This window comes from Aptenodytes patagonicus, chromosome 21, assembly GCF_965638725.1.
Source record: "Aptenodytes patagonicus chromosome 21, bAptPat1.pri.cur, whole genome shotgun sequence".
Classification (NCBI taxonomy): domain Eukaryota; kingdom Metazoa; phylum Chordata; class Aves; order Sphenisciformes; family Spheniscidae; genus Aptenodytes; species Aptenodytes patagonicus.
In genome coordinates, this window is record NC_134969.1 from 601,248 (window position 1) to 628,025 (window position 26,778).

Consider the following 26,778-nt stretch of genomic DNA (forward strand, 5'->3'; position numbering starts at 1 on the left):
AGGCAGAACAGAGGGCTTGACATAAAAATGGCATTTGTGGCCATCGCGTGCAGGCAAGGGCTGTAACGAGACCTGCCCTGCTGCTCTCCTGGGCCCTGTGGTGCAGAAATAAGGCTCTGACTCGCCATTGACTGCCTGTTAATGGCAGCAGGGAGCAAATGTCATCCGGTGGGGGAGCCCACAGCACTGTTAATTATGGCTGTGACCACAAGGCCACAGCGTCTCAGCATTAGCAAGGGCTGTCCGTGCCCCAGCAGTCCTTTGGCTTCCATGGGGAGGGCAGTCCCTGCCCTCGGCAGCGGTACCAGGCAGCCCAACGCTCAGCCCCGCTGTGCTCAGCCTGTTCCAGGAGGAGCCTGCCCCACAGATCGTGCAATGAGACACAGCTGGTCAGGGATTAGACCGCAGCTGCCATCAGTAGGCTTCAGGGTGAACAGCGCCTCCGTCCCCGCGCCCGCCCTCGCCCCGCCCCTTCCCGCCGAGCGCCCCGGCGGCCGCCGCGGATTGGCCGTGCCGGCCCACGGCCACGCCCCGGCGGCGGCTGGCGGCGGCGGTTGGCGGCGCGGGGCGGGGGCGGGGCGCGGCGGCCGGAGCGCGGCGGCGGCGCGGGGCGCGCGGAGTCGGCGGCGCCATGGCGACGGCGCGCGGCGGCGGCGGCTTCCCCCGGGCGCTGCCGCTGCTGCTGCTGCTGCCAGTGCTGCCCCGCGCCGCCGCCGAGCAGGGTGAGCCGCGGCGGGGCGCGCGGGGACCGGGCGGGCGGAGCGGCGTGGCCGCGGCACCCGGTGCACCGGCACTCCTGCCCGTGCCCTGTCCCCGGTGCTCCGCCACCGCCGGCCGTGCCGTGCCCCCTATTCCCGGCGGCTTCGGCGCTCGCTGCCGCCGCATCGGCTCCGGCGTTGGTCGCCCGCGGCGGGTCGGGCTGCGCGTTGCGGTGCCCGGCGCCGCCGGGAGAGCCCGGCGCGGCTCGGTGGCAGGGCCGGCGGGTCCGCTCCAGTACCGGCGGGTAGGGTCGGGAGGGGTTCCCCTTCCTCGCCCCGGTGTCGCCGCCAGCCTCCGCGAGCGCGGCCGGCGGTGGCTTCGTGGGGTGGATGTGCCGCCGCTCTCCGGGGAGCGGGGACCCGCGGCAGGAGCGGGACGGGGCGGGCGGGTGCGGTGCGGGCGCTCGGCGGGTCCCCGCGGGGTGGCCGGGTCAGCCCGGACGGTCCCGGAGCGAGGGGTTGCGGGCGTCCCGGTCGCCGCGATCGCCAGAGGCGCTGGGAGGAACGAGCTCCGGCGGCGCCCGCTGCCCGCGCAGCGCTGCCGGTACCGGGGCACGCGAGAGCAGAGCGGCCGGAGCGTGGCCGGGCTGCAGCGCTTCTGGGGACAGCGCTGACCCCCACTGCAGGGTGCGCCCCGCGGCCTCACCGGGGCCGTGACGCGGGGAGACGGTGCAAGCCCCGAAGGTCTGTGTGCGCAGAGGCTGCGCTGCCATGGACAGACCTGTCCTGCCTCAGCGCCGGGAAGAGTGTGCCGGAGCGCTCGCGTGTGAAAGGACCGGCCAGGGATGCGCCCTCCGCACACGGGCGTTATCGGGGGTCTTGAATCTGAGGCGAGACTCAGCTTGCCAGTCAGGGATTGCTTCTGTTTGCTAGCTGTGGAAAGATCGTGAAACTGTGAATTTGGGGGAAATACCTCTTCCTGTCAAACAGAGAATTAGCCGTTTTGTGGAAACTGGATGTAGTCTTTTCAAGGAAATTTGTGTTTCAAAGCAGCTGCCAGTACCTTTCGGTTCCAGGAGATATGCATGCTATGGACATGGTACAGTTGCAGCGTTGGCTGGTGGTGTCGGAGGGATTGTCCTGCAGAGTGCCTTGGAAAGGACTGCAGCCTTCCCTGGGATGTCATCCTCGTTAGGTTAGGGTGCTAATCGCGTAACTGCGAGGTCTGGTCTGGATGTGCAGCCTAGAGCTTTGCAGCGTGAGTCCTGCTGGGTGCAGTGCTTGGTGCTCATGTGATGACACGATGGCGGGTGGAGCTGGGGCAGGAGCTGCTCCCCGCACTCTGGGAGCTGACCCACCGCTCAGGCAGGCGGGTGTCCGGGAAGGGGTGCACAGCACTGAGCTTCCCAACGGGCGGGCCGGGTGGATATTTACTGGTGTTTCCTGCCTTTGTGAGTTTGCTTTCTAATGCGTTGTCTTCCCTGCAGTTGTCCTGCTGGACTCAAAGGAATCGCAAGCGGAGCTGGGCTGGACCTCCCACCCGTCAAACGGGGTAAGTGTGGAGGTGGGGCTGTCCCTCTGCGCTGCTAGAGAGGGTTTGCCTTTTGGTGGTCAGCAGTATTTGAAGTCTGCACGTGGGGCTGGTGGAGGGGGCTGGCAGCCACAGGCTCTCCTTGAGCTGTGGCAGGTGGGCAGCTCGGCACAAGCTGTCGTGTTTGTCGGTGCTGGGCACTCCGGGGAGCAGAGCGAGAAGTGAAGTAGTGGTTATGTGAGTGGTACAACCAATGTGGAACAGCTCCTTAAAACGAATTTTACACTCCTGTAATAAGCAAATAAACACCAGCCAGTTAAGGCTTTGTATTGTAGTTTGCACGCCAGCGTGAGCTCCTGGGGATCAATTCAGCTCTTGGAAGAGGGCTGTGGCTGGGGTGGGATCATCAGGAGCTCTGCATCACATAGGGTTTGTTTTATCAGGTCCTTGCTTCGCTGCCAGGGTCAGTCTATAGCTGCTTTCAGGAGAGTGTGCCGGGAAACTGAGAGTTGTGTTCCTTGCTGCTTTGGGTTCATTTTCCAGAATGGAAACAAACTGCTCAGAGGGAATAGTGGGTAGATCCTGGAGTCATCTGCATTGCCCAGCTGTTAGTCCGCAGAAGAAACTCTGTTTTGGGTACATTTGGCAATCTTGCATAAATTTACCCCCAGAAAGAATTGCTGTGGGAAGTTGCCAGGTCATCCTTAAGGCTGTGAGGGTTGAATCATCATTTCACTAATCAGAATCTCTGCTGGTAACTTTGGGGAAATACCATTGCACTTGCAGCCAGAGGATTTGTCCTGGCTAAAACTTCTCCTGACAGAGAAGCTGCTGCTTGCTGTTCATGAAGATATTTGTCCTTGTGTGATGGTGTGACTGGTGTCACATCTCCTTGGCCATCTCTGACTTCTCTGGGTAGCCCAACCCCATCTGGCATTAGGCTGTGTGGTAATGCTGTGCAGATGGACCTTCCCAGGGACAGAAAATCTGAGGGGCATGTGGGAGATAAAGGCTCTGGCTTCTCAGCAGATGATGTGTCCAGTTTCATATTAGACTTTGTTTTAGAAGATCTGATGTCAGTGCCCTCTTTCTGGTTGTGTCTCCGTGTTTGCACCTCTGCAAAGAGCTCAGGTGTTAAGTGGTCCAGCAGCACTGCTGTGTTACTACAGCTTGTGGTTTGGTGGGCTAAGGACTTTTAGTGCCTATGATATAATGGCCTGTAGGTGGAGAGGCTTGTGGTGGTGATATTTATACTGATCGGCGTGTTTCTGCCGGGGCGGCTGGTTCTTGCTCACGACAGCTCTTGAGCTGTTACAGCTCTTTCGTGTTCTTTCCCCAGTGGGAAGAAATCAGTGGCGTGGATGAGAATTACAAGCCGATACGCACGTACCAGGTCTGCAATGTCATGGAGCCAAACCAGAACAACTGGCTGCAGACAGGCTGGATTGCCAGGCGCGACGGCCAGAGGATCTTCATCGAGCTGAAGTTCACCCTGCGGGACTGCAACAGCATCCCTGGCGTGATGGGCACCTGCAAGGAGACTTTCAATCTGTACTACGTCGAGTCTGACTCCGACCTGGGCCGTAGCGTCCATGAGAGCAAGCACACCAAGATCGACACCATTGCTGCTGATGAGAGCTTCACACAGGGGGACCTAGGCGAGCGTAAGATGAAGCTGAACACCGAGCTGAGGGAGATTGGGCACCTGAGCAAGAGAGGCTTCCACCTGGGCTTCCAGGACGTGGGTGCCTGCGTGGCGCTGGTCTCTGTGCGGGTCTATTACAAGAAGTGCCTTGCCACCATGCAGAACCTGGCCGTGTTTCCAGACACGGTGGCGGAGACGGCCTTTGCGACTTTGGTGGAAGTTAAGGGCACTTGTGTCACTCACGCCGAAGTGGACGTGGATAATCCCCCCAGGATGCACTGCAGCGCGGAGGGCGAGTGGCTGGTCCCCATAGGGAAGTGCACGTGTGGTCCTGGCTTCGAGGAGAAGGATGGGGGATGCAGAGGTAAAAGTGGCCGTCGGTGTCCTCTGGCAGTTTTTGTCTGTCTCAGTCCATGTTGCTGTCAGACTGCCCCAGTCCGCCTGGTGCCTGAGCACAGCTCAGACAAGTGGAATTGCCTTTTGTCAGCAATATGATTATTCTAGTTGATTGCGGCTCCCCAGTTAACAGCCAGACCTTAATTTGAAGGGTGGCAACTGGGTAAATGGGGTGCGTTGCTGGTAGCTGCCCTGCAGCACGGTGTTGGCTGGGCAGAAGTGCCAAAGCTCTGAACACCGTCAGGCATTTCCCACAGCTTTATCTGTAACTATAAAATTACTCTAGAACATTAATATCCCCATTGTCATGCTTTAGACACAACTTAATAATTCAATGACTTTACAGCTCGCAAGGTTACATTTAATGACAGCTGTAAAAATGGATATAACCTCTACCTTAACGGGTATCCCTCTAATGAACCTGGTGCTGTGACCACTTCGATCTCTCTTTCAAAGGCAGGCGAGACCCAGGCATGGGATCAGGCATGGGATCAGCCCTGAGAGTGCGGGATACGGGCTGCCGTGCTCCTCCTCTCGGAGTGTGTGAGCCTCTGAAAGGAGAGAGGTGCCAGGCTAATGCCTCCTCCTGGGCACCTTCCTGCTTCGGGCCATGGTCAGGACCTAGTCGCAGCTCAGCATGGTCTCGACTGCCTCTGCACCGAGTCAGGTGCCAGCACGAGCCAGCAGTGGTCCCTGGCAAGCGGAGGCCGCTCTGCGTGCGGTGTGGGGCAGCGGGTGTGCATCTCCTACCCCAGGAACGGCTGTTCCTCTGTCCATCAGCACCCAAGGGCTTTTCTTCTCTGAAAGGTGTAATTGGCTATCAATTATTAACTGGCAGTGTACCTCGCTGCCCTGTTAGCAAGGCTCCTCTGGGGCAGAGGAGGGGTCAGACCACCAGCTGGGATGTGTGAGAGGAGATGTTTTCTTCAGTAAGATACGCCTGAAAACACCCTTCACTGCCCATGCCTGGTGTCCAGGTGATACCTTGGACCTCTACCTCTTCACCTGGTAGAAGATGGATTGAGAGGAAATTAGCTGAATAAGTCCCCAACAGGTACAGTTCCCCTGTGCTTAAGGCATGTGGTACGGTAGGAGAGTGAGCTTTTCCTGAGGAATCAGGTCTGTCCTTCAGGAGCTACCTTGAGGCTTTTCAGATTTAAATTGTGCCCACTGTGCCGCCTTCCTCCAGCATGTGGGACGCCTTTCCCAGCGCTCCAGGTAATGGCTATTTGCTTGGTGCCCTCCTTAAGAAGACCTTATTAAAACTTATCGAATTGAAATCTCAGTGCTGTTCATTGCTTCTGTGGCTGCGTGGCAGCTCACCATACTTTCCCCATCTGCTTGGAGTGGGAATTTACATAGCGAGTCCCAGAAGGCTTTTGCTAATGTTTCAGGTTTCTCTGTGTTGAGTTTAAATAATTCATATTCTCTAAGGAAAAATATTTGAAGTAATTTTAATGGACATAATTAAGTTTTTCTCCCTCTCTCACAGAAAGCAGGTCATTAGTCACTCTCTGTGGAACAGCGTCTGACGTCTGGTCAAATATCAGAAAATAATTTTTTAAGGGTTGAAAGTTTTTGGGGTTTTTTAGAGCCCTGCATTAGCATAGCACTAAGTGAATAACTTTAAAAGATTTCTGATGAAAGCATCCAGGGCTGCGGAAATTCTTCGACGAGGACAAAAGCCCTTGAGCTGGAGGCAGGTAAATACAGTGGGAGTTTGGGGATGTTAAAACAGCCAGGTGATGGCACAGCAAATCTGGCTCCACCACTGTGGTTCCACGGCAGTGCCTTTGGAGGGTTCAGCGGGTGTGAGTCTGCTGGATCCTCCTTGTCTGTGAAACTTCTTGGCCACAGTGTCTGTCACAGCTCTTGTGGCCATGAGAGGCTGGACCCTGAGTTTGTTCAAGGACCGCTTTGGGGAGCAGGGACAGCCTGGGGGCCGACCCCCCACCATCCTGTGCCGGGGTGGCTGGCGGTTCTCCAGGTTGTCTTGGGTGCTGCTTCGCAGCTCCTGGCTCTCCCTTATCCTTCCATCTTCTCTGAGGCCTTTCTGGCTGCACCTGCAGCGTGGGACGTGCTGGTGTCTGAAATCAGTCTCCTGTTCACCCTGCCGATTGCTGGAGTGGCTGCGTATGCAGTGACCCCGTGGGGCCTGGCTGCCGGCCGGGTCTGGGATGGATCCAGGGTGGTGCTTAGGGCCAAGTGCGTGGAGCAGCTTCATGGGTCTAAATCAAAAGGAAATCGGACGGCAGAAGCGAAGAAGTTTCCCCAGGCCATCTTGCGGCTGGGCACTGCCCTCCGTTGTCGTGCTCTGGAGCCAGGGCACAAGACAGTGTCCTCTGCAGGGGCAGGCCAGTGCCCCGGGGCCGCACTCGCCAGGAAGAGGGGCTGTTTGAGGCCCTCGGCCGGTCTGACCCCAGCCCAGCTGGCTGGGGGTGGTGGGGGGCTTCGCTGCTGCTGGCGCCCTTGGCGTGGTGGAGGGGCTGGGATCGGTGCTTGCGGGCGGCAGCGGGCAGGGCTGCGCCCGGTCGGCAGCGCGGGTGGCAGCCGCAGAGCAGCCGCGAGGTGTGGGAGGTGCGGGCTTCTCTGCAGGAAGAACAAGCTTGACTTCCCACTGAACTGGTGAAGCTGTTTGAACTAAATCATAAAGCTGGTATCCTTGTAACCGTGATTTAAGTGCTGAAATCATCCTGCCGCTGAGAGAACATTTGTATCCTCACACTGAAATTAGGAAAGATGAAAAAAGACTAACAGGATTTACGGCACCGCTAATTACTGCTGCGAGAAAGTCGAGCCTTTTTACTGTCCATCTTTCTATATCGCACCACTTCTCTGAAGAAACCCCAGCATACCTGACAGGCTTCCATGGGTTTGCACGTTTCTGATGAATCACTTCACTGACAGTTGAAATGCAGCCATCTCTAGGGTGGAACCGAGCAGCTTTAGCATCTGTTTAACATCTATTCTCAAATAAGAGGAGAGATTCTGTCACTGTAAATACATTTAGACTGCTTTTCTTGTCTTACATATATTTATAGCCAGATGCTGGTCTGCACTTACTCTGATCTTAAAACCTATTTCCAGCAGATGCATGGCAGGCAAGTGAGAAGTCCTGTTGCGCTGTGGATGATCACCTGTCCATCCCTATTTTGTTTTTGGTAGGCTTCTCAGCACTGATGTCTTTTTACCCTTAAGTTTACCAGGCATGAGCTGTGGGCCCTTCATGCCATTTACTTTGTGGCGTATTGCAATAGTTTTTGTGTAAATACAACCGTGATGTGGAGGATCTGCCTGACATTTGCTATAAAGTTGTCTCTTTCTGCTTCATCTTTTCCATCCAATCCCTTGTAACATCTGCAAGGAGAATTTCAACAAAGCCCAAGGTTAATATTTACCAGCTAGATTTGCTGCAAATGAGACAACTTCAGCTGGACGTTGAATTAATATGATGGAGACCAGTTTCCAAAAATAGCTGTCAGCCACTCTTCTTTGACAGAAACGTAAATTTGTGCTGTAGCTAAGTTTCCTTCTCAATTTATTTCCCTCCACTTCTGACAGCAGCGGCGGGAGCTGGCTCTGTGCTGCTGGTGTGCTGGGGAAATGCCCCTGCGCTCCGCTCTCCTTCACCGGCATCGCCTGCGCTGGGCGGCCTGGCATTGCGCTCGTTCCAGTAGATGATGGTCTAATTAGCAGGCTGTATCCCTTGCCTATGCAGGGGTGACACTAGTGAAACCAGTTCTAGGGAGGAAATAGCTTTCCAGTGCTTTATCAGGATTTTTAAACGACGTTTTAAAGTGAATTTGGTGTGGGCAGCCGGGCCAGGTTTGACACCTCCGGTGCTGTGGGCCTGCAGGCACCGGGCAGTGAGGGAGGGCCTGGGCCAAGCCGGGACATGGGTGCTCAGGACCGTCCCTGGCCAGTGCTGCTTCTCTTCAATGGCCCAGCTAAACATGTGCATGTATTTTTCTTCCCTTGCAATAAGCAGCGAGTGTTGCTGCTTTTCAGGGAAGGAAAACCTAGCACAAGAAGTCGCATCAGTGACTTGCTGTTTGTGGCAGCCTGTGGGCATGAGGAGCAGCTGCTGATGTCCACGGTGGCTGTTTGAAAAGGGGAATAAAAGAAGTTCCCCCCCCTTTTCTGCGTTACTGAATGGATTTTTGAGCAGCATGTCAGATTCAACATGCCATGGACAGGACACAAGGAAGATTTACTGTATCTCACTTAGGGAGAAAGCTAGACAAAATGATAGCCCTTAGACTCACTCTTTTGCACCTTTGCTTATAAAGCATGTTGGTCTTCTGGGCTCTCCTGAAAGGAAACTTCAAGGATAGAGAGGGGAATGGTGTTGATGTTGTGGGATTTTTCCTTTTCCCACCCCCTTCCTGTATGTTTGTGATAAACCAGCATGAGTTACCAGGCTCGGCTGGGTGGATTTGCACGCTTCGTCCCACTGTGTTGGGTATTCCTGTAGGTTTCCCTTGCGCAGATAACCTTTCAGCTGCTCTGCCTGTTTGCATACATGGAAGTGGGACTTTCTGAGGGCTGGAGGCAAGTCTTCCCACGGAGCCTTTCCCGGGAGGGCGCAGGCACGCTCTGGAGAAGGCTCCAGCACGTGAGGCCGTTGGTGCAAGCCTGCGCGTCTGCGACTGGGGTGTTTTCCTCTGGCTGAAGTGGACTGTCTTCAGTCTGTACTGGGTTAATTCCTGGCAACTTCTGCATAAAGGACTTTGGGGGGCTTTACAAGGCGAGCTGGCACAGCTGCTGGTCTCGAAATGTAGGGATAAGACGAAAGGCACAAGTCAATGCTAATTAGAAGAAAGCAGTCTTTGCTAATGGTAACTGCTAGTCATACAGAATGTAATGCACACTCGACACTGTGCAGTAGGCAAGAAATAGCTTCTCTAATCTACTGTGGGATTCATCAGTGGTCTGCTGAAAAATGGAGGACGCCGGACTGCAAGTCTGCTCTGCTCATCAGGCTGGGGTGCATTATTAATGGCTGTAATTGCCTGATGAATCTAACGCTGTGTGTAGTATAATTACACTTTATGTCAGCTTATAATTGTTGCTGTTAATGAGGAGACAAGATTTGTGACAGGACAGTCTGGATAATGACGTGGTCCTTCGTTGTTGCTGTTTTCCTAACCCGTTTTCAGCCGCCCCCCCAGTAATTCCTTATCAAAATGTGCCCATGCAAAGGCAGCCGGCTGGGCTGTTCCCTTCTCTTCTGCCTGCCGTGGCTGGGGCTCTTGGGTGCTGCAGTTTTCCCTGGGATTGGCTCTGGTGGGTGTTTATCCTCCTCTCAAAGCCCTTCAGTGATGCCTTTGCTGCCTGCCTGTGCAGCCTGTCCTAGCACCTTGCTCTCCTCGTGTCTAACACAAATCGCCCGTGCAGTCACTTAACCTTATAACTTCTTGTCCTAGGCCCAGTGAGCAGTGAGAACACTTCTCTCGTAGCAGATCATGTCTTGCTACAGATACCTCAGGAAAGTCAATATTGACTTTCCTGTGCTTGGTTTCTTGAATAGTAGGGGAACAAACGGATAAGCAAAGCCTTTGAGAAGATCATCTCTGCCTGTTGTGAGTAGTAGGTTTGTGAACAAAATCACAGCTGTAAATACTGTGAAATAGAGTAGTTTCTTCATTGCTGCCAGGCATTACTTGGACATAAACTTGGTCAATGTTTTGTGCAAATTTGAAAGGAAGTTTTTCTGTAAAAAAGAGGATTTGGATTTTTATTTTCCAAAGAGAAGCGCTACAATAAAGTGCTTGCTTTTTAAAAAAAGTCTTTCCATTTGTGTCCTGTTATACCTCCCCTTCTAGTGCTTGCCTTTTTGCTGCTGAGCATCACAAGCAGAATGGGGGGAGAGAGATCGCTCTGGTGTTGGACCTGTTTGTTTTATGCTCGTCCGTTGAGACTTCCACGAGTGCCTTTGCCTGGCTGCTGGCATCAGACAGCAGCGTTTGTCTCTCCCTTTCCTCGGGAGAGGGAAATGCAATCATTAAGTCCCCGCATCTGCAGTGGAGAGGCAAGCAGAAATGCAGGTAGAGAGGGGGCTGTGCCAAAGGCAGGAGCCACAGGCTGCTTCGGCACGGGAGCATGTGCCCGCACCTCCTGGGCTGAGTTTTTGCTTCGGGAGCCAGCAGTGTGCAGACTGGGGATCCCGTGGGCAGCAGGCAGCTCCTGCGAGCAGCGGGCAGCTCCTGCCTGGGGAGTGGCAGTGCGTTGGCGGCACCCTCCTGCCCGCATCGTGCTGCTGGGCTGGTGCGTCCCGGAGGTGACTGTGCCTTTCTTTCTGCCAATGAATTGCAGACATTGACTTTAAAAAAAGAAAAAAAAGTCCAAAAGCAGTGGCCTGGCCCTGAGAGCTCCTGACACCATCTTTCTCTTAATGACAGCAAGCTGTGAGCGAGGCTTGTGTCCTTGTAAGTCGCAAGGGCTGCATGGCTGCCTTGCGCATCAGCAGCTCTCTGCTGTGAGGGGCCGGCAGGCAGCGATGATCCTGCTGCGGCTGGCAGCTCGGCAGGGACGTGTAAGAGCAGTCTCTGGGTGCGTGCAAAGGCCGTGCTCCCTGCAGCCTGGGGAGAGCTGCTGGGGTGGAAGTGCGATGCCTTGTACCAACCCGAGTCCCTCCTGTTGTTCTGGGAATTGTCCACTTCTTTTGCCTGGTAGCAGAGAAGGAGGAAGGAAAGCATCTGAAGACCGTATGAGCTGGAGACTTCCTGAGCAGGCTGTCTCCTTCTTGAAGATGTTTTTGGAAATCGAGTGCATGCGTACTCTGCATGGCCAGGGCTTGCTCTTGCTGAGCAAAAGTTTGGGGCGGGAGTGGGAAGTGGTGTTGGTAAGATGCTTTCCTGTGCATTGCATGTGTCCCATCAAGGCATCATGTCACTACAGTGTCCTTAGATAGAAAATAAATAGTTCAACTGAAAGTTAAAGAAATTTAGAATACTAAATTACAGTATTTTGTCATTTAGTGCAAAGATACCTCCTGAAGCCTAAGGTTTGCTTTTCCATTTAAATACAAAAAAGATGGATCCAAATGTACAGCGCTTGGGGCTTTTGATTTGTTTCATCTTTTATACATTAGCTTACAAACCTGTATGTGCTTCTGGAGTTTATTTTATCTTCTGACTGATGCTTGAGTATTATGCATAATAAGTTTATTTTTTCTCGTGGGATTCTGTAGGTTGCACAAAGCTCCAGGTTTTACTTTCATCACTGATGCAGCCACTGGCATCCTGCACAGACAGACGCTGCACTCGTGGGCCGGTGCTGATGTGCACATTTAGCAGCACTTTTCAGGGCTGGAGCCAGGCACACCATGGCTGCGCTAGGTGGTAGTGGGATGGGAAACGGGGGCTACACATCAAGTGGGGGCTGTGGGAGTAAATCTGTGTCTGCTGCTGAAGGAATAACTGCTGAGGAAATTTATACTTCGGTTTCCTTTATGAATTATGGTTTGGCTTTCTCATCCTAGGTCTTGTGTTCTAGCAGAACATGGCTGGAGCACCTTTGTGACCTGGGCAAAATGACAGTTTGAAGGCGTGGAGAGCTTTGCACTGAATGAATTTGGAGTATCCGCCTCCATCTGCCCATTAGCAGCCTCTGTGGTAGCCGTAATGCCTTATGGTAGATGCTGCTTTCCATCAGTCATGCATATGAAACACCCGTGTAAAATATGCTTTCTGTTCAGTCTTTTTTTGGAGTAATGATCAAGCTTGGAGATATTTATTATTCGGGATTGCATATTATATTGCTGTTTTACAGTGTGTCTGAAATAATTATGGCTATGGAAATTGTGGCAGAGCCAGACACAAATTACTCTGACACTTAATTTTAGAGGAAACTACTCAGAAAATTACAAGCATCACAATTCGTTTGCAGAGTTCTTGTCAGGCTTAGGGTTATAGATCCCTGGCTGCTGGATGGACATGCTGGTTATTCTGTTGAAATACGGGGGAAACATATCTTGTCCATGGCTAAGGGAGTTTGTGTGGGATAAAGCACTTGGCAGGAGTAGGGTGCGTTGGAGATGCAGGTCAGTCAGTCCTTTGCAGGGAATCATTTGGTAGATACATTAGCGAACTGAAAGAGACAACAGTAAATTGCAGTTGGCTCAGTGGATGTGCCTACTTTAGTGTGTCCTTGAGGAGAATTCCTGCATAAATAGCAATGAGGTTCTGTTCAGTACTGCCGTAGCACTGAGTTCAAGCAAATGCATTCTTTTAGATACTTCAAGACTGTCTTACCAATATTCTTGGGTATTTAATTTTCTGCTGGTCTAAATCACTGAATTTAATTTCAGCTATTAAGAACTCATTGTTGGAGATGCACAAAGATCTAGCCTCTGGACGTAGGTTTTCATTTCAGTGCTCTTCAAATTATTTAACAAGGGCAAAAATTATAGAGTAGCATTGTCCTAAAGGTTTCAGAGATGCTGGGAACATGTTGGACTGCAGGCTGCTGAAAAGTAGTATTGAAAATCAGTTATTTAAAAAAAAAAAAAAGTTCGTGGAAGACAAGCTGCCTTTGAATTCACAGCCTGAAATACCCGTCCTGGCAGGCAAGGTACCAGGGTAAGAGGAGCTGGAGACCTGATCCAGTGCTCGTATTGATCGCTCCCTCATGCTGACTTTGTCCCTCTTGCACAGGCGCAGAGATTGGACGCGATTTTTTTTCCCTTCCTCACAGTGGGGCTCTGTAACAGCATTGGTCTCTGCCTGCAAAGTATTGATTACGGTTTTTGCAATAAGACAAGGCAGGACTGCAAACCTGGCATGTAAGGGGAAGACAGGAACCTCTCTATTACCCAAGGACATCTGTGGACAAGGCTCTTTCACCAGCTCAATACAGCACTGAAACCTTATTCTGTGCTCTGAGTCCATCCTTCACTGGGAGGGACTGTTGGTCTGCTGGGGTGCCTTGACCCCTGGGTGCTGTAATGGTTCTCGCTGTGGCCCCCCCTTGGTGCCGACGGCTTGTTTCTCCTAGCTGCTGTCTTTATGGCGTTTTTATGAATGCCTACTTCAGCAGGGAAAATTAACACATGTTAAAAGTAGATGTACTTTGTCAAATACAATTTCATGACAAAAAATGGAGAGGAATTGATTTTGGAAGACAACTGAGTTGTAGTGTTAATTATAAATGACTGTATAGGCGTTTTGGGTGAAACTGCAGGCGTTATTGATTCATGCTGGCACGCACGTAGCTCTTCCACTATCTGCAGGATTTCAGCAACATGAATAAGTTCAATAGTGCTAACACAGGCAGTGTCCTTTGTGTTTTTTTTTCTTTCTTCGAAGATATCTGCAAGGTTTGTGGGTCAACAAGCTGACTTGAGACAGTTTGGGGAGGAAAAAAAACGAGGCAGAATCCATCAAAAGCATTAAGACTAAATGCTGAGGGTGTAAACAAACCAACAAACTCTGATATGAAGAAAATGATACCAGACAGCAAGGAGGGGGTAGGTGTGACTACAAGGGCGTTGCTGGAGCTCACTGCTGAGACAGCGAACGCCTTCCACAGCCAGCGAGGTGTTTATCCCGTGGTGCCCAGAGGAGCCGACTCAAGGCCGTGGTCTTCGCCAGGTGCTGACGCTAGTGCGGGCATGCTCACACAGAGCTGCGGCTCTGCTGCGTGCCCCTTCCCTTCCCCTCTGCCCAGCAGCGGGGTTGCTGCTGGACCCTTCCACCCACCACCTGGCTGCCCTGGGCTGGGTGTTGTGCTTCAGCGTGCTCGCTCTTAACAGAAACTGCGTTGATACGTACAGAGTCGCTACTAACGTCTTCATTAGGAAGTGGCATCTCCGTTGCGTGGTGTGGGTCCGGAGCCCGGGTGTGAGTTTGTGGCCGTCCATATCCACATCCAGGTCTGGGAGGGGAAGGGGGGTCGTGGCCGAAGGCGAGAGGAGGCTGTGCCGGTGTCTGTCACTGGTTTTGTGCGGGTAGGCTGAGAAGCACCGCTCCAGCGCGGCATCCTGAAGCGGTCTTTAAAAAGGTCCTCCTGAACTGCACCCCAGGTGGGATCTTCAGGCGAGTCCTTCTCTGTCTGTAGCATAGCACAGCACGACTGGAGAAGCGGAGGAGGGAACACACGCATGCACACATTTTTTACAGCTATGGAGATGGGCAGGAAGTATGTTTGATGGGTTTTGCCTGATTTTTGTATTAACATTAACATGAAGATGTCTGGGTTAAGTAGCTTTATTTCTAAATCCATGTTATGAAGCAATTTCGGCCTAGTATTTAATCTTCCATCTGTGCTCATTCTCTTAATGTTTTATGTTAAGCTTCAGTATTTACTTAGCTCTTGGCCCCTTCCTCCCTGCAAAATGATGAACACTTTTTAGTTAGAAGCGACTCATAAGCTGCAGGAAATGGATTTTTGGTTTTACTGGACCCAGCGATGTGTCTGGGGCAGTGTTGGTGAACGCTCCCATACTTCCGCTCACATTTGTCTATTGAAACCCACTGCATAATTTACAAAACATTTTGCAGCTGATGCAGCTACGTTGTGCAGAGCAGCTGGACCCTCGCACGAGCTTGGGGAAGGATGGACGGCTTTACTGCCTCAGCTGGCAGCGGGCCCGGCGGATCAACACCATGTACGGGTGCAGGAAAGTCACATCGGAGGAGGTGTGATGGCTGAACAGCTGAGGGTCGTGTAGCCAGCATGGAGCTGGAGAGCCTCTGCTCCGGCTTCTGCTGTGGAAGTAGAATTTGCTTCTGCAGTGTGTCTGTCACAGGCTTCTCCCCTGAGCAGGCACTGGGGGGATCCTGCCCTTCCCACTGCTGCTGACATCTGCAGCATCTCCCTCGGGGACACAGCCACAGCTACATGGCTGCCTGGTCCCCAGGCATGCAGTCCCCGGGGCGCGTGGTAGAGGGGGAATTTCCTTTGAACTTGCCGAGTTACAGGATTGTACCTTTGCTCGCTCACCCAGGCTGTCTGGTCTTTTAAAGAAGATTGTCTTTTCCCTAGGAGGCAAGTTGCTGCCAATGCAATTACAGTCAGAGACGTGCTGCTCAGCCATGCTCTCAATAAGATTGCATGTGGAAGCTGTGGGTCTGTGGGAAGGGGGGATGCTGTCTGGACAGAAGCTTTGCATTGAGCTTAACCGCTCCGTGGGAGAATGCTAGCAGGAGCAGCGCCTGTCCGAGATGCTGCTGGAAGAGGATTCAGTCTTTGCTCTCTCTTGGTTAAAAACCAATTTTTTTTCCTTGTGTGTGCATAAACCAACATGCAGAACATTTGCAGAGGAAAGCTGTGAATCCTTAAGGGTCAACTTCTGTCTTTGGTTGTGCAGTCAGTGTGCTGGCTGGACCTCCAGAGACCCGAGTCCTGTTCTTGGTCCTATTTGTCTTGTATGACTTTGTGCAAATCATATGGTTGTTCTGTCCCAGTTTCCCACTTGTCAGTGTGGTTAATGTTTCCACACTTCAAAAAGAAAACAAAGGTTAACTTAATTGTTTGAGGTAGTCAACTGTTGCAGTAATGGGTTTGATAAGTGCACAATGTAAAAGGCTGCTGACCAGCTGGTAAATACTGCCAGGGTGATTAATAACTTCATTTTACTGCTGCATGCAAAATCTTGGCCATGCTTCACTTGAACAGCGACTATGATCAACCCTGGAGCTTACAGAGCCTGTGTCCTGCAGTCAGGTTGCCCTACTTGATGCACATAGCGAGTCACTTTTAATCACTGTTCATTGATTAACAAGATAAAGCTGCTCAAACTCTGATGCCCTTTTGCCGATTAATCAGGATTTCAGCCAGGGATCTCTTCTGCCATTTTTTAAGCCAAAAGTTGTACACTCAGCTAGCTGCAGCTTAGAAAATGTTGAGATCCTTGCTGATGAAGGAGCAGCTTCAGCATCCTTGGAGCTGTGACTCCGAGCCCCTGGCTGGAGAGGAAGGTTACGGCTAGGAGCCGCTGGCAGAAGAACTTGGTTGGCAGGCTTTATAGTGCTGTGAGATGGAGATGTCTGAACTGCTGGGGAGGGAAAATTAAAGCTGTCCCATGCCAGTTGAGCAGGAAACCATGCATTTTTCAACTCTGCATCCTCAATTGCCCCTGCTTTCCCTATGGCACAGGCTGGGCGTGAGAGAGGATGTTGCCTTCTCCTCTCGATAGAGCCATCCGCTCTTGTCTGAGGAGCTGCGGCAGATGAGTTGGTAAGAGAAACCCTTCCCGTGGGTGCATCGTGCTGGGTAATCTGCCAAGCTGCAGCACAAATCAATGTTGCTTGTTCTGCTACTAGTTTGATCGTGTGTGCATACAGTGTTATATCAAGGAGGGAACATGTGCTCTTTCTGTCAGTGAAATGAATAAGGCATGCCTGGTGAACAGGGAGTAGCTTGTATGGGCAGCGATGATGGAGCTGGAGAGAGGCAATTAATCTGTCTGACCCATCCAGCTGCTTCTCTTTGGCTCTAGGAGAATGTATTATTGAATTTTATTATTTAATAATTAAGTTGCAGTATTACCAGAGGACAAGGAATAGGATAGAAAATAGTGTACAAAAAAGAGAATTTCATTCTGTAAATTGATGGCCAGATCTCTTGAGAGCTGCCACATACCCACTGCAAAAACGAGCGCTGTGAAATAACAGGGACACCTAAACCAGCTGGGGACCAAGAAAAACACTTGTAGGATGAGGTGGAAAAGGGTGGGAGTTTATCTGAGAAAAGAAACAGAGATACACATATGATGCATCACACGTGCTGGGGTGCTTTTGTGCTTCTCAAGCATAAGATTCAGACAACCAAGGAACAAAATTAACAAGTAAGCCCACAGGCTGAGCTGTGTCCAGGCTTCTCACGGAACGCGCTCGCACAGCGTTGGCGTGCCTGTGTTTCTGGGAAATGCAAATCGAGGCGTTTCATACAGTTATTAACCGACATATCTTCTGACAGACACTTTTGTAAACTTACTTCTCCCAGTTATTAGAAAACAGGGAGGAACAGCCTGAAAGATGCTTCTCATTGAAAACGTTCAATTTCCTACGAGATGTCAAATTTATGTGACTGTCAGGCTCACCTTTAAATCCGAGGTATGGCGGCAGTATGCTCTGGATTTAGTGCTCAGGTCCCGTCAAGTTTGTAAACAAGATGGATTTTTCTGTTCTGCCTGACAGAGGGTGCGAGCAGGAATCTCGCACCAGTGTTCAGACTTTGATGCCTGTGCTGGTTTTGGCAGGGATAGAGTTAATTTTCTTCACAGTAGCTAGCATGGGGCTATGCTTTGGATTTGTGCTGGAAACAGCATTGATAACACAGGGATGTTTTCGTTATCGCTGAGCAGTGCTTACACAGAGTCAAGGCCTTTTCTGCTTCTCACCCCACCCCACCAGCGAGCAGGCTGGGGGTGCACAAGAAACTGGGAGGGGACACGGCCGGGACAGCTGACCCCAACTGACCAAAGGGATATTCCACGCCATATGGCGTCATGCTCAGCGTATAAAGTTGGGGGAAGAAGAAGGAACGGGGGGACGTTTGGAGCAATGATGTTCGGAGTGATGGCGTTTGTCTTCCCAAGTCACCGTTACGCATGATGGAGCCCTGCTTTCCTGGAGATGGCTGAACACCTGCCTGCCCATGGGAAGGAGTGAATGAATTCCTTGTTCTGCTTTGCTTGCGTGTGTGGCTTTTGCTTTACCTATTAAACTGTCTTTATCTCAACCCACCACGAGTTTTCTCACTTTTACCCTTCCAATTCTCTCTCCCATCCCATTGTGGGGGGAGTGAATGAGAGGCTGTGTGGTGCTTAGTTGCCAGCTGGGGTTAAACCACAATGATGCCATAACGAGATAGGCTTCTTCCCGCAGGGAGGGATAAGCTTGAGCTGGAGCCGCAGCAGACAGAGGCTGCAATCGATGTGCAGCACCGAAGCCCACAAGCCCCTGTCCCATCCTGGGGCTGTCTGCCAGGAGGCACCAGGGGACCGTCTGTGCCCTGGCTCTGCTCTCGGGGTGCACGTCTCCCCGCGTCCTCCAGCCACTGGGAGAAGGGCTGGTTCTGTGGCGATGCGAGCCCCGGCTCTGGGCATGCACTCAGGTCACCTCCCTGCAGAGCCGGGAGGAAACGCTCGAGCGTTTGGGGAAGTTCAAACGTTGTCCCCAGTGTGCGGGATCTGGGGGTCTGCTGATTCTCTGCCTCTTTGGGATGGGTGCAGCACGTGTTTGGCTCGCTGTCGGTGGCTCTTTCAGCGGAGACCTCCAAGTGCTCAATGCTTGTGCTGGGTTTCTCTCTTGAAATCTGGCTGCCTCCTCTGTTGTGGTAGGATGTGCTCTCAGGCTTCTGCTCTCTGGGAGTGGCTGTGTCCTGTGCGTGCAAGGTGTTGGGATCTTTAGCAGGCCACTGGTGATATTTCTGCCCTGTGTTGTGGTCAGTGCTGCCTAACTAAAGGAAAAGCAAGCTAATTATGTCTCCATTATATGAATGTAACGTTAGTTTTGGTTTGGTTTCTCAACTATAAAGAGGAAGCTGGAAGTTTTGGGAGTAATTTTAACACTTGCTAGTTTTTTCTGTTTCATCTAGCACCCTAAGTAGGGAATGACATTTACTATGCATTGCAGCTCGCTGTCTTAATCTTACTTCTCTGTTGTGTTTGTCATGTCCGTGCTTTTAAAGGTTAGTTTTATCTGGTGTTGGAGGTGTGCAGACTGAGACGGGAGAGGTGAATATAGAACCGCAGGCTCTCCAGTGCCATACTGGCAGCAGCTGTTGCCAAGAGTTTGCAAGATCAAGAAGCAAATGTCGATTCTTCTTCCTAGAAACACGTATTTTCCCAGAAATCCCCTCTCTAGCACCTCTCAGGAGAGGATGCTCCAGCTGTCCGGCAGGCACTGACAGCCAGTGAAGGTGTCTGGGCTCCCCTTGCAGCCAGCGAGAGCAATGAGGGCTCCTGGCATGTTCCTGGCAAGGAACAAGGCTTTTAGGCAGCTCTTGAAAGGCTGTATCTATTATGTAAGAAAAGCAAAAATATCTCATGTGTGTTGCTGCTTCCAGCTCTGCCAAGCTGCTGTCTGTTGTGTGCCAGCGGCCAGGGGATGAAGGGACCCCTGGGAGTACAAACCTCAGCCATGGTGCTGCGGTCCCTCCCCGTGTGTGACTGCAGGGCACTGAATTTCTAAAGACCTTGCGGTAGATGAAATAACCTCCCCTTAAATGTTCACCCATTTTCAGCATCCCAGGGAAAGATCCTCTCTGCCCCGTGCTATGTCTAGTGCTTTGTCCTCAGAGCACAGCTGTAGCTGCCAGTTTTATATCATGCTAAAAATTAATGAACCAGAGTGCACTGGAATAATCTGCTTTAAAAGGAACAGTCTCAGCAGCCAACTCCTTAAAAATGGTAAGAGAGGGGACTGCGTTAGTGGAGCTGTTCATCTAGGAACTTTACAAGTGATTAAGTTTAAATATTCAGGGAGCTGATGAAGGGATAGCAGACAGCAGCACCACACCAAGAAGATGAAGAAGCCAAGCAAAACGTGAGTGCTTCTGTTTGGCTTGAAATCCAGCTGAGACAAACTCCTGCCCCACAGGCTGGCCCTGCTGGGGGTCACCCCTCAGTGCAGAGGGGCTGCCAGCCTGAGGGGACCTCTGTGCAGGCAGGCAGGAGGTGTGCACGGGGCACACCTGCCCCTTCCCCTATGGGGCACCCAGCAATGACAGGCACACGTTTCTTTGCAGGCTGCTTCCTTTTCAGATGTTTTAGGGTCAAACTGAAGCTGTTGCAAACTGCTTTATGGAGTATTGCAGCCTTTTTTGTTGGTTTTGTAAGGTAATAAGTCTTTCATGCAGAACTAGCTTCTGGGTGTCCTGCTAGAGGTATTGCTTGTAGGCTGCATGCTGCTTGTAGTAAAGACCAAGCAAATCCTTGACCAGCGTGTGAATGAATTGTTTGTTTGCATATCAAAGGTACTTTTAAAAGGATAAGGGAAGCCTGCGTATGACCTATAAAAGCAAATTTATACTACTGTTGTTTAACTTCAGCACATATCTCACGGCCTGCAGTGACTGCTGTATAATCCACAGTGATAAAGCCGTAGCTGCCAGTGACATGGCCTTGTGGCTTGGGTTTGTATGTGAAGCACTGGTGATTGATAAATTCTCCAACTTCTCCATTTTCAACATTCTTCCACTTCTGGGTTTGTTGCTGAGTCTTGCTGTGGCTCTCATGTCATCTCTGCTCCGCTCACCTGACTCTAAACCTTAAGCCATGTGTTTTCCATATCCTCCAGAACCTCCAGCTCCCTCCATGCATTGCTCCAGCTGATGTCTGACCATTCCTCCAGCCCCCTGAAAGGGTCCCCCAGCCTGGAAGTCAGTGCAGAGCTACAGCATCCCCCATTCTGGGTCAAACCAAAGGCACATCTCTCTTGGTGCCAGGACCATGCAGGCGTTCAGTGAAGGTAGCTTGGAGGGTGATATCTGCTGGCCAGTGGCAGGCAAAGGATGTCCCAGGAAATGGGGAAATGCAGTCATCAGACGTATCCCCCATTCATTTTGTGGTGTGCTTCCCATAACTCCCTCTCTCTGTCTTTTCAGCTTGCCTTCCTGGATTTTACAAGCTTTCCCTCCGTCTCCCTTTCTGCTCTCCTTGCCCTGAGCACAGCTTCACACATGAGGAAGCCTCCACGTTCTGTTTGTGCCAGAAGAACTACTCTAGGTCCCCGTCAGACCCACCATCTGCCTCCTGCACACGTACGTCTTGCTGAAATGCCGGCTCTTTGTAAAGTGAGGATACAGGGATCCAGACGCTGCCTCTGTCCTGCAGCGCAGAACCGAGTGGGTGCTCGGGAGGCTGTCTGAGGCTGTCCCACTGCTAGCCCATGGGAGCTGTGCCTGGGCACGTGTGTCCCTGGGAGGTCCTGTCTGCACTAGGGTACTGCCGCAGTGGGGAGGGGATGGAGGGGCTGTCCCTATGCCATGGAGCTCGCAAGCTGAGGCTGCAATCTGATGAGCCAGACGTGCGGTCGGGCTTGCAGACTCCTCGGTAAAACTAGGGCACAGTCATTTAGTCAATATAGTTCACAGATTTTAATTAAATGGCCTCTAGTTAATTGGATTGGACCCCAGCTACTCCAATGATGGATGCCGTATAGCTGCCTGCAGAGCGATGAGAAACCCTCCCGCTTTGCCCGAGAGTGAGCGTGGCCGGGCAGTGTCTGACCAGCGGCAGGGCTCCTGGGCCCCTTGCAGCTGAACCCCGGGGAGGTGCCGGCTCCGGATGGGTGCTTCTCGTGCACTGTGTGATCTGTGGCTTGTTGTGTATAACGTGTCCGTCCGGCGGGGATCCTCTGTCCGGTGTCCCTACCGTGCTGTGTGCATCAGTGCATCCGTGTCCACTTGCGCTGCCACGTGCTGTGGCTGCCTGGGACTGCGCTCTCTTGCTCCGCCACTGGTGCCTGTGCTGCTGCTCCCAGAGGACCCGTAGGTTTGTCCTCCTCCCCAGGCAGTGCCCAGCTGTCCCGACACCCATGCACAGACACTCTTCTGCTTCCAGGTCCACCCTCTGCCCCGAGGAACCTGGTCTACAGCCTGCGGCAGTCATCACTGGTCCTGGAGTGGAGTGCCCCTGCCGATGCAGGCGGACGGAGTGACCTGACCTACAGCCTGTGGTGCAGCCGGTGCCCGGCGGCGCTGCGGGGCCGCTGCGAGCAGTGCGGCAGCGGTGTGGGCTTTGTGCCGCAGCAGACGGGGCTTGTGGACCGAACTGTCACCCTGGTGAACCTGCTGCCTCACGTCAACTACACCATCCGCGTGGCGGCTGTCAATGGTGTCTCGGGTGTCAGCCCGCTGTCGGGGCAGCAGTACGCCGAGGTCAACGTCTCCACTGGCCTCACAGGTACGGCTGCCACGTAGTGCATGCGACCACTGAAGGTGGGTGGTGCCTTGCCCCCATTGCACCAAGAAAACGGTTGCCTGCGCTGTCTTACACTTGCGTGTGACCTCTGGGGTCTGTAGGTCTGCTCAGCGGACGGTTCTATGGCTTCATTGCCAAGAGGACGTGGGGTCTGGAGGTGCATGGGCACCGTCCTCGGGCTCTGCCCTCCCGACGCCGCGGAGATGCGTCTTGGTTTGCTCCGGTGGCACAGACGTGGTGCTCAGTGATGGCAGGCAGCACAGGCAGGAGGGGGAGATGGAGACTGGCCTGCGACACTCCCAGGGGGGTTTTGGTTGGTGCCACGGGGAGGCGAGGAGCTGGCTGTGCTGGAGGAGCCCGTGGCCCCGTTGTCTCCCACTGCACTGTGCTGGCTCGCAGCAGGGTGGCAGTGAATGTGGTGACAGCCTGGGTTCCTCCCAAGGGATGAGTCTGCTCTGTGATCCGACTGCAGTTTGAATTTACAGATCACAAAAAAGCACCTTCAAAGAAGCAACGTTTTCAGCCCATTCACAAAAAACCCTCCTTAAAATAGATAATTCAAATATTGGCTATCCTTTTGAAACAAAAAGATTGATTTAATCTCTCTTCTATGCTGTTCTGTGGCACAATTTCTTACAGTAAGTGTCCCTTTCCACTTCACATTTCGCGTTTCTATTCCCTTACGTGAGGGGAAGCGAGCATCCAGCCTGCCTGCGTGCACGGGGCCCCTGGCTGGCCGGAGGGGTTTGATCCCTCCTCAGTTGTTAGCTGTGCCTAAGGGAAATTGGCTCTGGCTTGTTGTGTCCTTGTCTATTCCTCTGCAGTTGCATTATTAATTTGCATGAAAACCCTTTGCCAAACCACAGTTAATGGAGACAGATGATCCTCACATACCTCGTGGCAGGAATTGGCCAACAATTTCATCTGAAGAGATTAAACTTTGATCTTGTTATAAATTATTTTCCCACCACTTGGATCAAATGTTTTTGCACGTGTTGTTGCTTTCTCTTCCCTCATATAATAATTTCTGTGAATCCGTTGGGTGGATGCTGTGCCGCAGACTGCTCTTCAGTGGAGGTGTCATTCCTCATTAGAATCTTTGCTGTTCAAGGATGGATTTAGCTCTGGGAAGATCTTCTGTCTCCTGAGCTCAGGCTATTCCTGAGCCAGCGTACAAGCTAGGGAGGGGTGAGCTTAATGAGGTCTAATAATGAGCCGTTCCTCCAGAGGCTCCTGCCTGGTGTTGGGCAGAGGGCAGGGGTACCGGTGCTCAGGAGCAGCCTCCTTGCCTGGAGCTTCAGGTCTGAGCTGGGGACAAGAGGCCGGGTAAGGGCAGCAAGCTCCCCGTCCTCTGTGGGGAGTGAAGCAACAAGTCTGTGATACCAACCGATGCCTTAGCTGTTCGTCTGTGTAATACAGCTTTTCTTCTGGGTAAGCGAGAATCTCAGCCCCTTACTCAACGCTGCATACTCCTGAAGGAACTGAAATACACTTAAAGAATATGGCATAATTAATCTTGTAATCTGTTCAAAATCAATGTCTCTTGTCGAGCTATCAAGTCTCCGGATGCAGATGGTGGCTCAGAATTAGCTGAGCAGCTGAGGCTCAGGAAGTTTCTCGAAACACTTAAACTTTTTGCTGCTGAAGGTGTCCCCTCCCAGGAGCAGTGCCAGGCTGGACCTGTTCCGTCTGCGGGTGCGCAGGTGGCCCAGTTCCTCTTGCTTTGACACTGTGGGCAAGAAGTGACAGTGATGGTTAACCTGTGTTTATCGGCAAGGAGGAGGAGAAGGTCAACTCCTGGGGAGGCAGCTTCTCAGTCTGGTTTGCCTGTAACGCCCCTCTCGGGCAAGAGCCCCCCTGCTGCGAGGAGGGCTGTGCACGGAAGGGGACCCTGTGCACCAGGCAGCGGTGCAGGCAGGATGCAGAGCCATGGCTGGCACGGACGGCTTGCGGAGCCGCCCTGTGGAGCATGCTGTCTCCACCGAGTCCTGAGCCCTGGAGCCCCTCATCATTAAAGCCCGTCACAGAAGTGCTGGATGGGGCCGGAGATCAGGAGAAAGAGACGCTTCAGGGATGCCTGAAGCAGTGGTGGCTTCTTGGCGGCTGCGATGCGATGGTCTCGGGGAAGTCATTTGCAGCAGCAGGGAAGCTCTGGCTGCAGATATGCAGATTCAGAGGCAAAATTAAACAAAGAAACAAGACCCTATTTTAGCTGTCAGATTTCTGCTCCTCTAAATATAGCTCCGAGTGCAGCTTTCGCACTGCCCTTCCCCTTTGGCAGTCACAAGAGGGAATTAGCAGTTGTTCATTGTTTTTTGCAGGGGAAAAGAAAAGATGCTATTTAGTCTGCAGGAGGCAAAATTAATACTGTGTTTTTTCTAATCTGGCCCCAGCATGGGACTAAATAAAAGTGTTTGAGGAGTGAACGGAGCTGTTTACCTGCAGGAGTAGAGCTGCATTAGCTATGTAAATGTACACTCTGGGACGATATCACTTATATTCCCAGCAGGGATCGGCTCCTATCTTAAAGGGCTTTTAAATCTGTTGCAGATTAATAATGCAGCCAGTGCCGAAATGCATTCTCCTTTCTCAGACTGTGGAGAAGTGGCTTGTGCTGAATTAGGTCCTCTGAAGCAGACTTCTGTGCGCCTGCTTGTTGCTTGTGCAGCAATACCAGCCCAGCCCCAGCCAGGAGGGGTGGGGGGGCCACAGGACGAGCTGACTCTGGGGCAAGGGCACACGGTTGCGGGGTCTTTGTCCTCCATGTGGCGAGAACCAGACCTGGAAGAGCTGCACGGTAACTGATGAGGCTGCTTCTCTGGTTTGGAAAGAAAGACCCTGGGGCAGGAGTTGCCTGGGACAGTGCCCAGTGTGTTTTCTGTGTTGGGGTGTTAATAACTGGTGGTGGAGGGGAGAGGCTGGCTCTCCCCAGCGCGAGCAGTGTCATGGTGCAGGGCAGCAGAGGTGTTCGAGGGCGATGGCAAGTTCTGTCCATCGGATTGCCACTCACCCCATGCAGGGAGCAGCAGACAGCACGGTGGACAGGTTGTGGTCTGCTCTTGCTTGCTGTGTGTCTGCTCGACTGCCCCGGCTCTGAAAAGGTGTGGGGAGAGTGTTCCTGGAGACGTCTGGGTGCGGGAGCTGGGGCTGGACACCAAAGAGGCTCTTCCTGCTGTGTGGCCTGCAGGCACTCTTGGTTCAACTCCATCTTTGAGTACTTGCTGTTGTCCCTCTCTAACCCCTTTGGGTTTTGGATGCAGTGGGTTGTTCAGTGGAGGGACACGGTGCCCACACCTAGTTTTATGCCTTTTCTGCTGGTACTCTGGTTAATTAAGAGGAGTAAACCCACATACAATGGAATGGAGTTCATAAAATCAGGCAGAGTGGTGAATAATTTAATATTTGCTTTTTCAGAATAGAGGCAATGTTAGGGGAGCTTAAAATATTGATGGGAAACACATTTTTTTTCACAGTGTGGAATGCTTTATAGTCTGCGTGATTTTCTTTAATCCCTTTTAAACATGTTTGAGGCTAGTGCCTGCTTTTCTGGCATGTACCATCGGTTCTACTCTACAGCCCATCACTAAGCGAGTGTGACTTTTCCTGATGATTTTGTTAACAGTCAGGGCCACTTGTTCAGGTTTCTTCAGTCTGTTTGCTAGATTCAGAGATACAGGAGGGCATCTGTGTGATGTTATATTGATGGGAATCATATAAAACAGCAAGGAGCACTTAACTTAGTTTACAGGAGCAAAACCCAAGTTAAGTGTCAGGCTGGCCTCAGCCGCCTCTATCACTTGTCGTTTCATAAAACATGTAGTGACGTGCACTCATGCAGAGGCCACAGGCTCGTGGTGGGGATTACCCCGCTGTTCCAGTGCTGAGAGCTGTGAGTGTGCCCGTGTGCATTTCTGTTTGTGCACGTGGGTCATTGTGTGTTTGCGAGACTGATGAAGGAAGTCAAGAATATTTACCTTTTTTTTTTTCTCTCCCATCTTATTGAAACACTTCTTACATACTAAAATCATTCTCACCGCTCCACCCCAACAGCAAATGCCATATTGCAGCCTGTGCCAGCCTAAACCTGGCTCTGATGAAGTGGGAATAAGGAGCAATTTGCAAGGTTTGGAGCAAAAGTGTGCCAAACTGGTGCGAATTTGGTCATACTCATTATTGGTGTTTGAAGTGCCACAAGAGGGCATGGGGCTTCCTGCCAGTATTTGCAGTGTTGAAGGTCTCTGGCAGAGGAGGGGAACCTTTCCCGCACACGGGTGCTGCTGGTGCTGGCCGTTCCCCGTGCGCTGTCATACAGACTGGCGTGAGGAGGTTGGCAGCACCACGTGCACTGCAGGATTGCCGTGCAGGAGGAGTCACAGACCTCCCATTGTGTGAAAAATGTTGGCAAAAAATGCGGGAGGTCTGAAAGCTGTGAAGTCTGACGTGGGCAGGAGAGGTTCGCTCCACGGGCGCCCGTGAAGATCTCTGTAGTCCTGCCTTTTATCTTGATCCCCGAGAAGGAGGCAGACCTCGTCACGCATTTGTGCTGCGGGTTCGTGGTGCAGCTGCCCAGGGGGTCGTGTCCTGCCTGGCCTGGTGGACCTTTCTGCCTTGCTTTGTGCTGCCGGGGTGAACTGTC

General features: G+C 52.2%; 1 protein-coding gene across 1 annotated transcript in view; it reads left to right on the forward strand.

Moving 5' to 3' along the window:
* The first annotated feature begins 631 nt into the window (after positions 1 to 631).
* Positions 632 to 26,778, forward strand: part of EPHA10 (EPH receptor A10) — a 41,572-nt gene continuing 15,425 nt past the window's right edge. Inside the window, exons 1-5 of the mRNA XM_076357692.1 lie at positions 632 to 722; positions 2,186 to 2,250; positions 3,569 to 4,238; positions 20,825 to 20,980; positions 21,783 to 22,124. Coding sequence (XP_076213807.1) covers positions 632 to 722; positions 2,186 to 2,250; positions 3,569 to 4,238; positions 20,825 to 20,980; positions 21,783 to 22,124 — 1,324 coding nt within the window. The remainder of the gene's footprint in view (positions 723 to 2,185; positions 2,251 to 3,568; positions 4,239 to 20,824; positions 20,981 to 21,782; positions 22,125 to 26,778) is intronic.